This window comes from Sander vitreus, chromosome 4 (genome assembly GCF_031162955.1).
Source record: "Sander vitreus isolate 19-12246 chromosome 4, sanVit1, whole genome shotgun sequence".
NCBI lineage: Eukaryota > Metazoa > Chordata > Actinopteri > Perciformes > Percidae > Sander > Sander vitreus.
The window spans coordinates 3,923,509-3,942,521 of NC_135858.1; the positions used below are offsets into that span (position 1 = coordinate 3,923,509).

The 19,013-nt window shown below is 40.1% G+C and overlaps 1 protein-coding gene across 1 annotated transcript; it reads right to left on the minus strand.

Annotated features, from left to right (window-relative positions):
* Positions 1 to 6,649: 6,649 nt before the first annotated feature.
* LOC144516455 (uncharacterized) lies at positions 6,650 to 18,020 on the minus strand. Its single transcript, XM_078247745.1, has 11 exons — positions 17,931 to 18,020; positions 16,953 to 17,142; positions 16,767 to 16,858; positions 16,434 to 16,666; positions 15,643 to 15,879; positions 15,486 to 15,560; positions 15,117 to 15,333; positions 14,401 to 14,609; positions 12,144 to 12,216; positions 9,664 to 9,781; positions 6,650 to 8,169 (listed from the first exon to the last, which is right to left on the minus strand). Exons 1-11 carry the CDS (start codon positions 17,944 to 17,946, stop codon positions 7,974 to 7,976), a joined length of 1,656 nt encoding a protein of 551 aa, XP_078103871.1. The 5' UTR covers positions 17,947 to 18,020; the 3' UTR covers positions 6,650 to 7,973.
* Positions 18,021 to 19,013: the final 993 nt, after the last annotated feature.

The window sequence follows — 19,013 nt, forward strand, 5'->3', positions numbered from 1 at the left end:
CTGTGTTGCCCAAATAGATACGTTCCATCTGAGAGTGATGCAGCCTTCGGAGTGATCCCGCTAGACAGATGAGTGCTACTTGAATGTTAATGAGGTCTCCTTTAGACACGCATAAATTAAATGATTAGATGTCTGCAATCATGCAAGGTCCTTAGGTGTCCCCTATTTATGGCATTTGAAATGTAGCGGCCTTTATTTACGACATGTCTCCCCTGCACAGGCTTCGCCACCTGAGCAGCCTAACGCTTTCAAAAGACGAGTTTTTTAATGACCTGAAAATGAATCACTCTGGCAGAATCGTAAGAGAAGCGGAGCCCTCCCCCTTTTTGAAAACAAAAAGGGAAATTGTGCCATCTACTTAAAAAAAGCTTGCAGATGTCTGGAATGAAATCCCTGCTACAGGAAGTGAGTGATGCAGTAAAACATATTTGTTTCAGAGATGCTGCTTACTGAAATATACACTGTAAAGCCTCTCAGAGGGCCTCAGAGGACAGCGCAGTCTCTGATCGCAGTCACCTAACAATGAATCTTCTTCCTCCTCGGTTCACACGCTCTTCATTGTCGTTTTCTAGTTTCAACAACAGCTATTTTCATCTTCATGATTGCATTAATTACAGCATAACTCATGTCTCTTGGCTCCAGTAGTGTTTTCCCCATAGAAAACAGCGTGTCAGAGCTTCAACAAAGGAAGGGAACAGTACATATACTCAGTTGGCACTTCATTAATCAACATAAGAAATCAGCATCACTTGACACTTATCCAGCTCACAATGAATCTACGACTGTGTTTTTCTTTAAATGGTCTATATTCTATTCTGAAGGTTTTAATGAGATTTAGGCTGGACTCTGATTGTTGTAATGATCAAAGAGATGCAGCCACATATATCCAAATAGCTCAGTATGTAGCGATAAAGCTTAATGACGGACAGGCAGCAAGTGACTGCTTCTTTATTGAATCATCAGGCACATTCTAAAGACTTATCAGGGTCCCAAGAAGACCCTAGGGTGCAGCAATGATTAGAAGCACCTAAGTTACAGTCATCCACTTTCAGGCCAAAGTAAGGGCTTTTTTTTGTGTTTTTGTGGAGAGAGGGAGAGAGAAATTTCTCTTAAGATTCTCACTCCCCCCCGCTATTTATTAGGGTAATGAATTTCCGACTGCAGTGCCAGTTCCACTGAGCCTGCTTCTCGGCCTAATTCTCTGTAACATTTCCTCATTGCCGCTGGGGAACATTATATGAAGGCAGGGCTTACAATACCATCAATATGCCCAAGACGACAATCGGACGTCTCATAGATATTAATGGAAGTGCAAATTAAATCAAAGTTGGAGTGCAGCTATCTGGGCTATGATCAATGCCTTTTGCACAGTCAGATTTAATATGGGGTTTGTAATTTGAGTATCCAAACAAAATGTGCATCCTAATGGGAAAGATGAAAGTAATTCCACATGGGGAGGAAATAACACATTAGCTGCATTGTAATTAGAGAACTCGGAGTGCAATGTTTCCCCGGCTCAGTATTAATGTTGAATAAAAGCCTGATACATTTACGATGTGCATACAGGATGTGGACATCTGAATTGTTTTTGGACACCTCTTGAGATGTTACTGGAGGCATCCTTTGAAAAAAAAACCCGATCATAATCGTGTTGGGTAAATGCCTTAGTATCAAATCTAATACAAACAATAAAGAAGAAAAAAATATAATACAGCAGGAACACATCTATGTAGCAGTCATTGCAAATAATGAAAGTTAAAAAAACAAAGATTTTAAAGCCAAGAAACTAAAAGGGAACACAAGAAAAGTATGTGAAACATGATTTGGTTAAAAAGTTCGTAATAAAGCCTGATTGTGCAAGTCACCTCACAAGCATTCAAAGGGAATAGGATATAACAATGAGGCTTCCATCTGAGCACACACCAGCAGCCAGTTAAAATGACCCCATGTGAAGTCAGCAGGTAGCATGAAGAGAGCAAACAGCAAAACAGAACTTTCAATGAATAACACATGAGATGACAAATATCAGTAGATGATGATCCAGTGCCTTCAGCGAGTCAAGTGCAACACACACACACACACACACACACACACACACACACATGCAAAAGGCTAATCACTAATAACTTGATGCAACCTCTCATGATCAAAATGAAACAGCAGTCAATAGTTGGTGTAGAATCAGATGCTTTTGTAAATGAGAATTAAGTTAAATATTTAGAAATTCATTTATTTTGTCTTGTTGGTGATTTTCATCTCGGTTAGTTCTCTAACAAAATGTAGTTTTACATTTTTGGAAATACTAATTTTGCTTTCTTTGTCGAGTTACATGAGAAAATCGATACCCTACCACTCTCACGTCTGTACAGCAAATACAGTATGAAGCTAGTTCTAGCAGCCAGTTAGCTTAGCATCAAGACTGGAAGCAGGGGAAGCTGTCTGGAGGTGACAAAGTCCCGACCCTCACCTATACAGCTCATTAATTATCACATTATATCTTGTTTAAGTCATACAAAAACCAAACTGTAAAAATGGCAAGTTGTGGTTTTACACTAAGTTACTGTGGCTTCTTATTAACCATACAAACGTGAGTGTTTTATCAATCTTTTTATCTAGCAAATACACATACTGTATATCCTAAAATGTCAAACTAAGTATAGACATACATTTTTTTCTTCGAAATGCTATAAAATTGAATAAAACACCCAAATTCAATGAAAGTAGTGAACTGATCATTTATTTTACGGAACAATCCACGTTATTTAAAAAAAAAAAGAATTTTGACAATGTAGTTGAAAGAAACCCAAATTTTCTGCTATGGAAACTTTTTGAAAACGGGTCAAAATTGACTTGAGGACAAATTTGTACACACTGATATTTATAGGTTTGTGTAAGGTCTCTGAAATGTCTTAACAGCTGATCAATGAGCTTTTAAAAGTAACGATCACCACAGCAAAGTTTGTTTTGAAGTAAAATGACCATCAGATTTTCCATCAGTCAAATGAAATCGTCTCGGGTCAATAAGACAGAAGTTCACACAGCAATACCAGCCCTTATTAGAAAATAAATGTTGACATGTTTCTTTCGCTGTTGCACAGTCCTACCTAAGATGAAAGCATCAGGGGGCTCAACTCAATTTATAAGGGGTAACATGTCATCTTCAAACACCTCACTGAGTGGGTATGTAACAGGACGCCCTAATCTATCAATAAAAATGTAATGATATTGTCAAATGTTAATATGTCATCCATAAACCCTTGGGTCCTCTTGTCACGAGGACACAGCCTTAGCAACACATATTGCCTCATCGTGTTGTTTGGCATCGACCCGGGTCTCTGCTGTAAAATCTTGCATGCCGTGACAGAGAAGAGTATTAATCAAAGTTGATTTCAAGTGTGAGCGCAAGTGCCTTTTTCTGCTGGAGAACTGTTTAGCACAACAGCACTATGTTACACCAGAGTCCCACTCTTCAGTGTAATGGTAGCAAAAGGAGTTCATAAATAATGGATTCAAGATCACTTACACTTCATGAAGCAGGCCACTGTGTGGCATTCAAGGGGGTATCACATGTTGCTGCTCAAATTATAGATTTGGTTTTTTTTAGCTGCAATTGTAAAGGAAAACAAGACCTTCAAGCGGGCTCTGGAAGAGTTTAATATGGTGCAAAACATGACAGCAAAATAACAGTTTAGACACCACCACTGAATGATGGTAGTGAATAGCTGGAAACAGAAGCACTGTGAGTAAAAGCAGCTTTTGGTCTCAACGGTGTGTTACAATGTTTTGCATCCCTTCTGGTAGACTTGGGGATGCAACAATCCCTTTTATTTTCAGTAACTGTCAACACTGGTGTGTCCCAACTTTACCTGTATTCAACTTGGATAGTAGAGTACAAAAAGAAATGAAAAAAACACTGAGGTTGTTAACTGAAATCATATTTGTCTTAAGAAAACATTTGGTCTGTAGATGCAAATGGATTTTGTAATTTATCAGCTAGTGTTACAGATTCATATTTGCACTTCATTGTCTCTACTTTAAAGGCTACTCCATCTCCACTTGAAAAATGATTAGAATTACACGTTTAATGCATTTGAAATTGTAACTGTCCACTATCAAACCACATTTAATTGAAAATATGAGTATTTATTCAGCATTTCTGTGATTGTCTCTAGTTTAGCTGTTTGCATACTAGAATTGGAGAGGTGAACTTATATTATCTTCTACACGTAAGACAGAGTTCATTACCTATATATATTACCTATAGATGATAGCAAATAATGTGATAACCTCTTGTTGTAACATGTCCTTGTGTCAGGGCTGTAGCTGCCTGTCTTTATACTGCCCCTCAGTGGCAAGACAGGGAAATGGCCTACAAAATACAATTTGCCTTAGTGTGAACAAATTCTGCAAGACCTTGCATGCACACACTGTGGCAAACTTCGATATTTCACCATTAAGTATGAGGATAACAATCCCAATAATTTCTAATGTGCCAATGCAGCTGGAGATAAATAGCACAGAGCAGAGGAGATGATCAGATCTCACTCCATATCTTAATGGGATCCTCTCACACGCCATTCCCATTAATGACCAATCCCTCAATTATGCAAATCAGAGAATGGTCACTAACAGTGAGAAGTTGAAGTTGATCACATAAACAGCAAAAGTGTCACATTGCAGAGAGTGCTAATTGGCCACTACTTTTCGTATAATTGCAACGACAGGGGGTCACGTCCTCGACTAACCTCTCCTTTAAGTATTGTTTTTCAGCACACAAACAGTTAATGGAGCAATTAAGATGGCGCTCACAAGCACCACTTGTGCGGACCATTTGGCAAGACAGAGATGGAGAGACGTGGCCTGGGATGCTGTAATCCTGCATATGGTACACAAGAGTCTCAAACCAAAGGGAGGGGTAATCAAGGTGCACAATACAACTCCTACTCTGGTGTGAATGTGATTTGCTGCTCATCACTGTAACCAATCATTCTGGTACTTTCTGTGTATTTTATACATTTCAACCTAATAAACAAGGTTGTGATTTTGGTGCCAATATATACTGTATTTCTGCCTGGAAAAAGGACGTTTTTTCTCACCACTGTCGCACCAAATGCCTGCTCTTGGAAGGGGAAACAGTTGGGTCTTTGTAAATTATAGTGTGGTCTACGCCTACTCTGTCTGTAAAGTGTCCTGAGATAACTCCTGTTATGATTTGACACTATAAATACAACTGAATTGAATTGTATAACATGCAGCAAACTAAAGTTGTCAAGATACCACAATTTTAAACTCCGATACTATACTAGTTTAATAAAAACTTTACTGGATACCTCTTCTAATACCATAGCAAAAAGAAAAAAGGTCCTAGGCACGTAAAATAAAAAAAATTTAAATTATTTTTTTATTAACATTATTTTTAAATGTTTTCCCTACCTTGTAGGCCGAAACAACATTTATGTCGTTATTATTGCTAATAGTATTTATTGTCTTTTTTTTCTAATGTTGCTTCACTAAACACAGACCCAGTTGATTTTCTTCGCCGTTGTTTAATCTGTGGAGCCTTGGGTTCAAAATCTGATTGTAGATCTGTTTTTTGTGTAGCTTCGGTACTTTCGATACTATGATTTATCGCTAATTATACATTATACACGAACGTAGCGTAGTACTCGAATGTATCCTGGTATCGAAAAAGTATCCAAGTATCGATACTTTTGACAAACTGACAGCAAACGCTGCAGCTCACATGTGCCACATTGGTTATTCAAATATGACACATACAGTTCATGTACTCATGCAAAGAAGCCACCCTTTGTTTAACACAATACAGCCATACCTTTAATTATCTTGTAAAGCCCTTTGAACTGCATTTGTAGGAGTGCTTTAGAAATACACTTAATAGACACATTTTTTTAAAGTATGCTCTGCCTTTTTGCAACAAATACAATAAAAGCAGTGGCGGTTTTTGGCACGGGGAGAACCGGGTAGCCTCCCAGGGCGGCATTTTTTATATCACATGGAGGGTGGCAAAGCGGTTTTCTGTTATCTATTGTTTTACTGTGTGGGGAATTGGCAAATCAGCACCCCCCCCCCCCCACCTCCTTGCAGCTGCAGGCACCCTGCTGGCACCCCCTACTTTCACAATGAAATGGACTAGTCCATAGCGGTGCGGGGCGGGCGCGAAAGATAAACACACAGGAGAACTGGGAGAAACACGAGTCTAAACCTTTCTTTTATGTCAATGGTCTAAATGCGAAAATGAAACAAAAACTCATGATAGACCTCTTCAAATTAAAGCACAGGGCCTCTTGAAATGATACCAAAAAATTATATAATATAATGTAAGTGTGTGTATATATATATATATATACACACACATACATTATATATATATATATATATATATATATATATATATATATATATATATACACACACATATATATATATATATATATATATACACATACATACATACATACATATATACACATACATATATATACACACACATACACATACATACATACATACATATGTACACACACATACATATATATACACACACATACACATACATATATATGTATATGTATATATATACACACATGTGTATATATATATATATATATATATATATATATATAGCTTGTTTAATGATTCATGAGGAGTATACCGTTTTATTGTATTAATAACTGGCACTTTTTGAAGTATTTAATGTGTCAACTCTAACTGATTCTTGCTTACTCATTACATGGCGTTAGTAGTTTTAAGGAGTAAGAGTTGCTATACATATTCAGGGGAGCGCAAGGACGGGTGGTATTTGTGATCTTATGCGGTGGGCCGGTCTGGGCCAAAATGCCAGGTCTGATTTTTGGTCCCAGACAGTCCGTCGCTGTCGATGACATCATTGATGATTTTGCGTCAAGGAAGGCCAGAGAGGTCAGGTTTTAGTTTTAGTTTGTGTTTTCTGTTCTTAGTGCTATAGTGTAATAATTAGATTGTCTTTAGTGTGTCTTCACATTTGTGTGATGAAGGATTTGTGCTATTTAGAATATTTCTATATTTTATTTGTATATTATTCCTAATATTTTATATTATTGTTGCTCTCTGCTCTTGTTACATTTTTTATGATTGTATATATTTTTGGCACATTTATGTATATAGTGTATATTTATTTTAAGTTCTCATAACCTATACTGTATACCAATATTTTGTGCAGAATTGTGTTCATTGTCTTTTGGCAATGTTGGAGGTGGAGATTGTGCACCTTAAAAAGTGTGTTTCCTGTTGTAATTGCAATAGTTCTTTTTTTTTTTTTGGAGGGGGGGGTCGAAGGGGGGGTGCTCAAAGGGGGTCTCGCCCAGGGCGCCATTCAATGTAGAACCGCCACTGAATAAAAGGATCAGTTTCTTTCAGTGGTATTTAAGACAACACTTACAGTCACATTTATCAAAATTGTTGTGTTTAAACATTCGATGTATAAAATATATATAATATATGTCAAGAGAAAATACAGCAGAAATTGTGATGTGTTTAAAGGCACATAACGGTTTTCCTTTTCTTTCTTGGACTTCACAGATATATTCTCAGACATGTTAGCACATTTGTATTGTGTGGCGAGAAGACTGGCAGCTGTTATACCTTTTTTTTATTATATTTATTTAACATGTGTTTTTTATCCACTAAGAAGTTCAGGGTGCCACAGTCAGAACACACGTGAAACAAACCCCACCTATACACCACACAAAGAGAACAAACTAATACTAATACATATAAATTGTTGTAATAAACTAATACAACAAAACTATAAAACAGATGTTGACTTACCAAAAGTTAAACATCCAGTAAGATTTTAACTAATACTGCTGTAAAGGGGTCTTAAAGGAGATTGTGTGAATGCCACCTATTTTGGAGGCTAATCCCAGGAGAGTGAAGAGGGACAAAAAAACTTCTCATCTCTTCATCTACCCCCTCTACCACAGACTTTGCCCACCCTCTATGACTAAGTTATGCCCTGTCATGTAGTCAGAGGCGTCAGATGCCAAGTAGACCACTGCAGCTTGCAGGTCTGTCACTTGAGCCAGTCTACCAGCAGGGATATCTGACAGCCAGCGCTGCACCAGAGGCCTCAGACTCTCCGAGTGGATGAGAGGGGTGTCAACAATCCCCCTGAAAAGAAAAACGGAGAAAGAGGGTGGGGGGGGGGGGGAAGGGACATAGAATGAAATCAGAAGGCATCACAACTCAGAGCCAGGAGTGACAGCGTTGTTTCAGAGCCACCACTTTGGTGACAAAAATAAACCCAATTATCCTTTGAAGAAAGGGCATGGCATGCCATCTATGATGAGGTTTACTGTGGGACCGCTCAGGAAGAGCCCACGGGTACGAGGGCACGCCTGGCATAATTCGCACAAAGCCTTTGGTTAAGTCCTTATTACATGCAACTCCTTCATATTCCTGCTCTGATTCCTGATTGAAATGTGCTCCAACTACTCTGACAGTAATAAGGTGTATTGTTTTTTGTTTTTTTTGTTTTTTTTACACGGGTGTCGAATAGCTCTGTGACACCATTACTTAATGCACCATAACACCATAACAAATGCAGCTCTCTCTACTTTCTACAATCAAGTATCACAGAGCCTACATTTGAATAAATATGTCAACACGTCTGCCTTTGCCTAATATGAAACGACTTTTGACTTTCTACACAATTGACGTGACAGTGACTAAAAGCCATGAGGCCTGAATCATTGTTCAGTGTATTCTGGTGCCTTGATATGGAATTCCAACATTTGGCTAAATTAGCACCTGCAAGGAGCGTGTGACACCTTGGTTAACATATTCCACCTCAATTATATTTCTCTTCAGCTGCCATGTTATCTGGAACCTTTGCTGGCAATCAGAGGTACTGTTTTCCCTCAGCCAATTTTCTAGATAATGCAGCTTATCACCGCTGCGGCTAAAGTTGCCAATGAAATCAGGCTCCAGTCAACCTCGTGAGCGCTAATTGTGTCCTCTTTTTTATGCATATTTACCGACTGTCACTTCAAAGAAATCAGCGGCCCATTGAGACACCCAGTTAGCGAGGAGAGAGAATTGCTTCTTTGCAAATTAAAATTAGCAAACAAGCTGCCGATAAATAAAGCTGAGCATGGCGCATGTGTGAGGGCTTTGTTCTGGGGCTGTGACCGGGGCCTGGCTCGCCCGGTGCCACCGGGCGGATTTGCTCAGGGATGGCTGGGGCTAAGGGATGCTCCACTTATCTCTCACACACACACACACACACACACACACACACACAAGTTCGTCTCTGTACTTCCCCCTGCTTAGCTTCAAAGACAAATAAGACACAAACAAGGCGCTATTGTTGCGCCTACACTCGGAGTGATGTTGCAAATTTGGTTCCCTAATTGAATAGAACAATTAGAGCAAGTGTTTGTTTGAGTCATCCCTCAAGACGTCATCTAATTAAGCACTGATGTATTGTTTGAGGACTGAAATTAGTGCATCATTCTAGAATGGGGCTCTTCATATGAAAGCAAATACACTTATCACCACTTCCTTTTGCAGCTCAATCCCTTACAACACTCAAAAGGTGGACAAGTATGTTTTGGCAAAAGAAAACGGTAAAAGAGAAGAAGGCCAAGAATAGACAGCACTCACGGTGAGATGCAGTTGACATGCACTCCTCTGTCAATCCATTCAGCGCCCAGAGTCTGAGTCAGTTTGACCACTCCTGCCTTGGACGTGTTGTAGGAAAGCTGCTTCTGAGGATGAGGGACTGCGGGGTAGAGGATGGAAAGAAAATGAGTTCCCCTAAACAGACACAACACAGTGTTTTATAAAGATAACATTTGCTGCATCATTAGTAATGGTATGCACTTTCACAATTCTCAGGTGGCCTTTTTTTTTTTTTAACAAAAGAGACTAGCAATACTTCCTTTCTCACAAAAGCTGACCACATATACAATTTATATTGCAGCTCATGCGGTTTCTGGTGGATACTACATAAAAGCTCTTCCATTAGCTGCTGGGGACTCTGAGGATGAAGACATGTAAAATTAATTGCTTATAATGTCCAGTTATGCTCCGTCCTCAGCAACAAAGACAGGGAGCCATTTGTTTGCCTTGACCATCACAGATGCTGCACACTGCATGGGATAACGGGACAGGGGCTCATTTTCTGCTGGTTGATTAATCATCACAAGGAAGGCTCCAAGTTACATACAACTTTAGTAGTTAACCTCATCACCCGCCGATCTGACTGCCAAATGGCTTCAGTGTGAGACCGGGATGATAAATACCAGCCAGCTGCAGAGAGGCAGGGATCGGTCCTGGGGAGAAAAGGCTGCAGCATCCCGCATACATTGCTGGGTTAAAAGGAGAAACATGTGCAGGGTAGAGGTAAAAGTTGGAAACTGCTAAAGAAATAAGATGTAATAGTCGGGACAACGGTACCGTAGCTGAGAGTGTGGGTGAGTGGGATTGTGCAAAGTGTGGCGAGATAGCAGAGGATGGTAAGGTTGGGCTGGGCTGGATAAGGGTAGGCTAGGACCTCAGAGGAGCAGGCAAGGAGGAGCAGAGCCCAGGGCTTACACGCAGATTGAAGGTGAAATCCGACTTATCAGGACAGGAAACACAGCTCAAAATGCCTAACATCACTAATCCTCGCTCAAGACCTGATGATACGGCCCCAAAATACCATTCAGAAAATGCCTTCATCCTTTAAATAAACCTGCATTGATGTTTTCGCCGTCTTAAAGAGCAGTAATCCCCAGAGAAGGGAAAAGAGGGTAGAAGGAGAGCGTTCTCCAAAGCCCTCTTTAACATTCACCCTGCTACTTATTGCCCATTTCAAGTGGGAGAAAACATGCTCTTTATCAGGCACGCCTTTACATTTTGAATTCTTCTGAGTTCAAATGATGCACTTTTCCCAGAATCGCATGGCTGTTGTAAATGTACATTACTATGCAGCTGAGATCTGCAGGTATGAGTGTGAGAGTCACAAATCCCTCAGTAAGGTCATCATGCAGCCAAAATTCAGAGTGTGTTCATTTCAATTTCCTGTCTGGGTGTCTTTGAGCTGCTGGCCATTATTCAGAAAAAAAAATGGTGGTTGATGGTAGGGAGTGTGTGTGTGTGTGTGTGTGTGTGTGTGTGTGTGTGGAGGGGGTGTTAGAGGGGACACACACATTCTATTCAGCAGATGGACAAAAAGCTGTCATTGTGCATTTTAATTGGGCATTTACGGCTGCTTTTTGGGCTTCCACTTGGCTAGAACAGGTCCCATCTGATTACACATTATGACAATATTATAACAGATGTCCAGACCAATAAAGTAAATTCCTGAAGGACTGTATGTAATGCGAGTAATTGATCATTTTTTTTATGCCGGCCTCTATTTACCAGCATGCTCCTGTTTTACAGATTGCCCCTGCAGTCGGGACTGGGGCCCATATGGTACAGTGGTTTACTGGCGATTTGACTATACTGCTGATGAAGTGTTGCTGTTCCTCTGGAGGAACCTGTTGGATGAGAAACATTATGCAAGGCTTTTACTAGGCTCTCACTAAACTCTAAAAGTGTCTTCCGCTGTTCAAACAAGGCTGCTGGCACAGGCTGGGGTTTTGCCGCTGCACAGGAACCCTCCCTTCCCAAGTTGGACCTCAGGTTGCCTTCCACATCCTCCAGACAGCTCCACAGAGAGGGAATGTTTATTATGATGCAAAACCGCCTCGGTGAGATGCAATCACAACACTTTCCTGCTATGCTGCTTATTGTATGCAGGGGTGGATGCGTCTCTATAGAACGGTTTAACTGGGGTAAAAGTTGCAAAGGAGAAAAGCTGGCTAATCCCGTTTTAAAGGATACGTTGCTCAAAAACAGGAAAACTGCAGATGTTTTTTTTTCTTTTCTTATTTTAACCACTCTAATGGTCTAAAGTCAGTACGACTTTCTGTCTGATGATAAAAACTATTTAATGTGACGTGTACTCCGGCACATAGCTGTACAGCTCAAATGTATTTAACTCTCCCTAGCTCCCCCTCCTACTCTCGACCCAACTCTCCACGCCAAATGGAGAGATTAAAAGCAGACATGGAGGGGCTCCAGAGAGAAGGTGGGGGAATAGAATCATCACTCACCTATTAGACTGGCCATGGAGGCTGTGTTGATAATCTTGCCGTATCCTTGCTTCAACATCACTCGACCTGCTGCCTAAAGCAGGGATTCAGGTGAAAAAAAGAGACACATTAAACACCTTATCGTGGCACTGAAATGCTACCAAAAGTCTGAGCACGGATCAACACAAAAACATGTAGTTTATTTATCCTTGGAGACATAAATAGTGGTTAACAACATTTGGGTGGTAGGGCATGCAGTATACAATATCACACACACACACACACACACACACACACACACACACACACACACTATATAGAGAGAGAATGAGAGAGAAATGGAGATGTCTGACAGCATCTAGATAATTTAGATCTAATTTTAGTCAGTACAGAGTAGCTAAAGCTGGTTGGACCATCAGTAATTAGGTCATATTCTAACTAGTTCTGACAGAAAGAAACTACTGAAGGAAAACATGATTAAGAATCAATTTAGTTTTTCAGGCATTGTGTCACTTGTAAATTCATGGCAGAATTTACATTAATATCCATTTTAAATTTTTAAAGTGCCCATATTATGAAAAAAAAATCCACTTTTTCTGGGATTTGGGGTGTTATTTTGTGTCTCTGGTGCTTCCACACGCATACAAACTTGGGAAAAAAACATCCATGCTGTTTTGAGTGAGATACGGGTTTCTGAATGTCTTCTGCCTTCAGTCTCCGGGTGAGCTGTTCAAAATCTGCACAGCTTTCTACGTCAGTAACCGAGACGAGGTGGCTAACCGTGCTAGCGCTAGCATGCTAGCTTGTTCTCAATGGCAAAGCACTGCTACAACACACCCTAGTTCACCATAACCTACAAAAAAACTACTTACATGTCCCTGTTCTGCAGGTATTCCACGCAAAGTTGGAAGTGCGCCCTCGTTTAGAAGAAGTCTCCCGGCTAATCCTGCCTTGTAAGACTTAAGTTGTAGAAACAAACAGCTAGCTGATGTGATCCTTACCTAGATACTGCGCATGTGCGCCTCCCAACAAAGATGGGATAGAAGTGCGATGCCTCACTCACTCTGTAGCTAATAAAACAGAGAGCTCAACACACAGGGTGAAAAGAGGAGCTGCAGTAATGTGCAGTACAACAAAAATATGGTGTTTTTTGAAAATTAAACCATGTAAACCTATTCTGGTACAACCTCAAAATACAATTATGAACCTGAAATGAGCATAATATGGGCACTTTAATATAACATTAATTTATATTTTACAGGTATAACAAAGCCAAATCATCAACTTTCAGCCTATGGGAAAGCGCAGCAGCACAAATATCAGACTTAATGACCTCAGCTCCACAAGAACTAGAGGAGAGTGACTAGGCAAGGTGTGATCTCTGTTTGTTTGTTTGTTTGTTTGTTTCGTTTGTTTTCTTCGAGACCACAGAGAGTGGGGGGGGAGAGGGTCTTTGTTCTTGTTCAATTTGTGTTTCTTTGTTCTGTGCCCCACAGGTAGCAGGTTTTCCTGCTGTAGCTCTGTGGCTTTGCATCATTTGTACCTGCTGTACAGCGTACATACATACATATATATATATATATATATATATATATATATATATATATATATATATATATACTATATATATATATATATATATATATATACATATATATATATATATATATATATATATATATATATATATATATATACACACATATATATATATATATATATACACACATATATATATATATATATATATATATATATATATATATATATACATATATACACATATATACACACACACATATTATATATATATATATATATATATATATCACATATATACACATATATACACACACACTATTATATATATATATATATATATATATATATATATATATTATATTATGTTTCTTCTCCATCTGTTCTTCTCAAAACGTCCAGGTCCAGTTTTGTCAGAGCAACAGTGAAGGGTTTATATTGTATGGAGCACCATTTCTTCTTTGCATTTAATTTCACAGCAGTATGTGATTTTATGTAAAACTCTTATGACACTATTGTTGGAGTTAAACCATCAACATAAATGACATTTAAACTCAAATTTGATATATTTACATTTAAAAGTTTTTTTTGTTGGTCTGAAAATCTCACATCGCACAGATACAAGGCAGCGCAATACGGTAGAGAGAATAAACTGTCTCTGTGGTCACAGTCACTCTCACTCAAACACACAGACACACGCACACACCACACACTGTCTTTTACAGCAGGTGATACACACCTGACAGCACATGAATGCCCCCCTCAGGTTGACATTAAAGGTTTGGTCCCACTCTTCTAGACTGGTGTCTTCACTGGCTGAGTTCATGTTGATGCCGGCATTGTTACAGGCGATGTGGATCACTCCCCATTTGGAGACAATGTTGTCAATCATCCTCTGGACATCATCTGATTTGCTAATGTCAGCTGTGATCGAAATGGCATTGACGCCTGTATACGAAAACATGGACGCCTGTTAGAATACTTTGTACATTTTGCAACATTATGCACGATTTAAGCAACTTCTATCCTCGGATATTTTAGAAGTTTATTTTACAAATCCCAATTTGGCTTTATACTTTTTAAAAGGTAATTTTGCTTCTTTTTCCCTTTTTCTTTTAATGTGTAGGCAATTTCATTCTTTAAGATGAAAATAGAGGGATAATCACACAGGTTCAGAGGAACATGTAATGTATAATGTGATACAGTATATCTTATGCTTTAGTATGCTGCCATCTGCTGGCCAAAAACCAAAACCACTGCTAGGCCTATTTGGAGTTGGGGACTGAAGTTCAACTGGCCAGTCTGCACAAAATGTTGTCAAATACAGAGTTTCTGTTTATAGTAAACCTGCCTATGTGAAGCGAGGTACTGAGTAACGAGTTTAAGAAATGATAAACAGGATGGGGATGTACAGCTTGTGCTCAAGTCTACATTTGTTGTGTTAACACCCCTTACCTTTGAGGAAGAGCTCTTCAGCCACTGCCTCAGCTTTATCTTTGTCCAGGTCTACCACGGCCACCTTCGCACCGGCCTCACCCAGAGCATGAGCAAATGCTCGACCTATGCCCTGCCCAGCACCCGTCACGTAAGCCACCTTTCCATCAAGACGCATCCGATCGAGGATAGGCCGCCCCCCGACTCCGCGGAAAACTTTATCATCTGTTATTTTACTCTAATACAAATAAACAAGATAAGCAGACATGATCAGTGAGAATGATGTTATTACTAAAAGAAAATCCTCAGTGAAAGTATGATGACAGCTGTTTGATTCCATGTCCATTCTGGCTCATTGAGGTCTGAGCACTGGGGTTATCTAAACAATACCTGTGTTCTTGAGCACTCAGAGGCCACAGATACCCGGCGGATAACACTGATGCCATCTCTGAGAGGGATAATGACCTTTAAAACAAGAAGGACAGTCTTAAAATAAAAACAATACCTGTCCAACACATACAGTAGCATGTAAAGGTTTGAAACTTACCTGCTCCACGCGGGGATCATTACAGACAAACTGGTTGAATTTCCTGAGTGCCAGTCCATTGCTATCTGTGACGTCTTTAAGATAAACCTTGGCTTTGAACAGGCAGTTATCTACACATATGACCCCTCGCAATCTCAGCAGATTGTTGTCGAGAATAAAGTTGTAGTAGTTGATGTAATTATCCTTGTCAGCATCAATGAAGACCATGTCAAACTGCTCTCCTGCAGCAGCCAATTCCTGGAAGGGACAGAGAGTTATTAGGAAACTGGCCATGCACCCCACAGTCTGTTAACTGATTACAGTAACACCAAAAAAAGAAGAGTCAGTGTCATCTCTTGCCTGCTTTCATTATGCGAAGCACCAAGCATAACACACAGTTACTACTATTGTAAACTTTAAAGCTGGAGTGCAGAACTTTTGTCTCCCCTCTCTGGCAGTGAGAGTAATTACATGAACACTGCAATAAGCCGCTAATCTGTGAAGAACTGTGAGTGAGTCATCAAGGTTGGTTAACAGCACACCATGTACTGCTCATGTAAAGAAGTTGTTGCAAAATGAATACACTACTCGTTCTGAGTACTCCGGTATAGTGAGAAATAGAGAGAGCTTTCCCCGGCTGTGATAGGCTTAATCAGCATTGTGTGAACTAGCTTAGCAAGGGCTTGAACGTAGCAGACGTTCATTTATATGTAAAAGCTCCACACTCAAAGCGCTACATAAGTGTCTTAATTCATTTTTTCAGTCCGTACAGATGACAGTCCCTCAATAATGAATGAGGTGTCTTCTCTCACCTTTAGGGTGTCCATGGCGGACCCAGTCTTGACAGTAATCTTCTTGCCATGTGGAGACTTGTCAAAAATGGGCTGGGCAAAGTCTTTGAGGTATGGCTCTAACTCACAGGCAACTAAGCAGCCGTCCTCAGGAAGACCTTCAGCCATGGACAGTGCACCGTAGCCGGTAAACATCCCAATCTCTAGAACCCTCTTAGCTTGACTTATGTGGATCAGCATCTTCAGGGTCTGGCCTGCCAAAAAAAAAAAAAACACCCAAGAGCAAGTTATGGCAATATGGTAAACCAGTGAATAAAATGGCAATGAGCAGTACACATGTAAATGTCCTTCAACCTTCAACATGTCCAGTGATGCACTCCTTGGGAAGCTGGAACATAGTTTTGCCCTCCTTGTGCACTTGTTTCCAGTCATGGGAAATTGTTTTTCTACAATTAAGTATGAATGAAAGTATTAACATATTTAACTCACACAGTAGTATTTTGCGCTATAAATGATTATGTTTAGGAAACCAAGACATACTTATATAGCTCTGCTAGAGGTTCACTTTCCTGTGTGGTCATAAGCTCCAGGTAGTCATCCAGACCGCTGGCTATGTCCAGAGCCTTCTGCAACTGACATGTCAGCTCCTCTGGCACATTGCCACTCGTTGCAGCTATCTCCTTGGCTTTTTTTAGGAGCTCCACAAGGACTTCCACTGGGGTGTCTGGAACTGGGGGAATAACAATGTAATTTTAGTTTAGCAATCAACTTCATTTTCTACTGCTCTTTGCTGCTACAGACTATATAATGTAGGGCTGCAACTATACATGATGTTCATTATCCAGTTATCTGCCTGTTATTTTCTCAATTATTTGATGAATTGTGATCTCCACACAAAGAAAATCAGCAAAACCATGTAATTAATAGCTGGAATATGAATTTGTTATAAAAATGTTACCAAATAATTTGATTAATTGATTAATAGATTGATTGAGTAGTATTATCAGCCCTAATGATTCAACATTTGTGTTAGGCTTCTTCAAAAGAAAGAAGTTTACCTACATTATTACAAAAGCAAGTTCAAATGGTTTGAATAGAGCTCATAAATAAGGAGCTCACTTATACGTAATCACACAAACACAAAAACACACACACACACACACACACACACACACGTTCGTCTCTGTTCTTCCCCCTGCTTAGCTTCAAAGACAAATAAGACACAAACAAGGCGCTATTGTTGCGCCTACACTCGGAGTGATGTTGGATTATGTACTTTTTACATTATTGTAGCCTATGCACTTTTCTTAGCGTAACAACTTATGACTTCTTATGACCACGATCTAAACAGGCTTATGGCTGCAGCTGGCTACATTCGGTCTGATAAGAGACGCGCAGATACATCGGCAACTGCAATCCAGCGGAGTTTGGTTCCTAAAGTAATTAAACGTGTAAGTCTTAGTGATATTTACAGTACTTTGACCCTGACACAATGCCAAAAATAAGTATTTTTCTTACCTTTTTCGGCTGGCATGGTGCGCGGTTGGTTTATGGGCGTGACGATTTCAGCAGCCACAGTGGAAGTGTATCTGCCAACGTGGTGAGGGACTTCTGTCACAGCACAACAAATATGCAAATTGTTGAGTGAGGGGAGTGACCGATAGCGTGAACTCCAGGCGACTGCACCTGAGGTAAAGGGACGTTCGTGTTGGAGACAGACATTCACAGACCCTCAGAAAAACGTCTCATGCGGACCACAGTAATGTTACCAAATAGGGTTTCCTAGTTCATTTATATCTATTGGCCTATCTATTGTTACTTAAGATACCGTAGCTACACATGGTGTCTAGGCTACTATGTAAAAAGCCTCCTTAAACTAAATGTGAGGACATATAAGTGAGAAAAATGTTTGACTTAGGCCTAGTTGGCTACTTGAATCCCACTTATGAAATAAGCTTAATTGCTGAACATAGACCGCTGATAACAGTCTCTCAAGAGCAGCCAACTGTATAAAATAGTAGCATGAAGTAGAGGACTGCATTGGGATTGGGACACAAATATTGCCGGAGCGGGTGTTTTAACAGGGGCTGCGGCAGGGAGCTGGTGGTCCAAAAATAGACGGCGGGACCCGGGCTGCTTCTGATCAGTTCTGTAACCAACTGTTAGGTCCGCCTAGCTTGGTTTCATAAGAAAATCAGCAACGCACACGGTGCATCCAGTTAAACACCAGTCAAACGCTTTTTTAACATTCTTCCCTCTCTTTCACTTCTTTCCCGGGGCACTGTGCCCCCTTTCTCCTACAGCAACCTGAGGGATCACTCAACAGGGACTTTAACATGAAATCGGGTTAGAGAGTGCTTGAAAAGACTGGGACACATAAAGGCCCTGACACACCAACCCAATTATCGGCTGTTGGACAGTCTGGCGAGGTCAGTGACTCGAGTCTGTTCGGTGTGTTCCATGCCGTCGTCAGTCGGAGGAGCCGTCAGCCTTCATTTGGACCGATTTGAGATGTTGAATCGGAAGGCGGGCAGTCGGACTCAATGACCAATCTGATTGGTGGAGTGCTAAGCCGGAAATGATGAGCTGGATGAGCGTGAC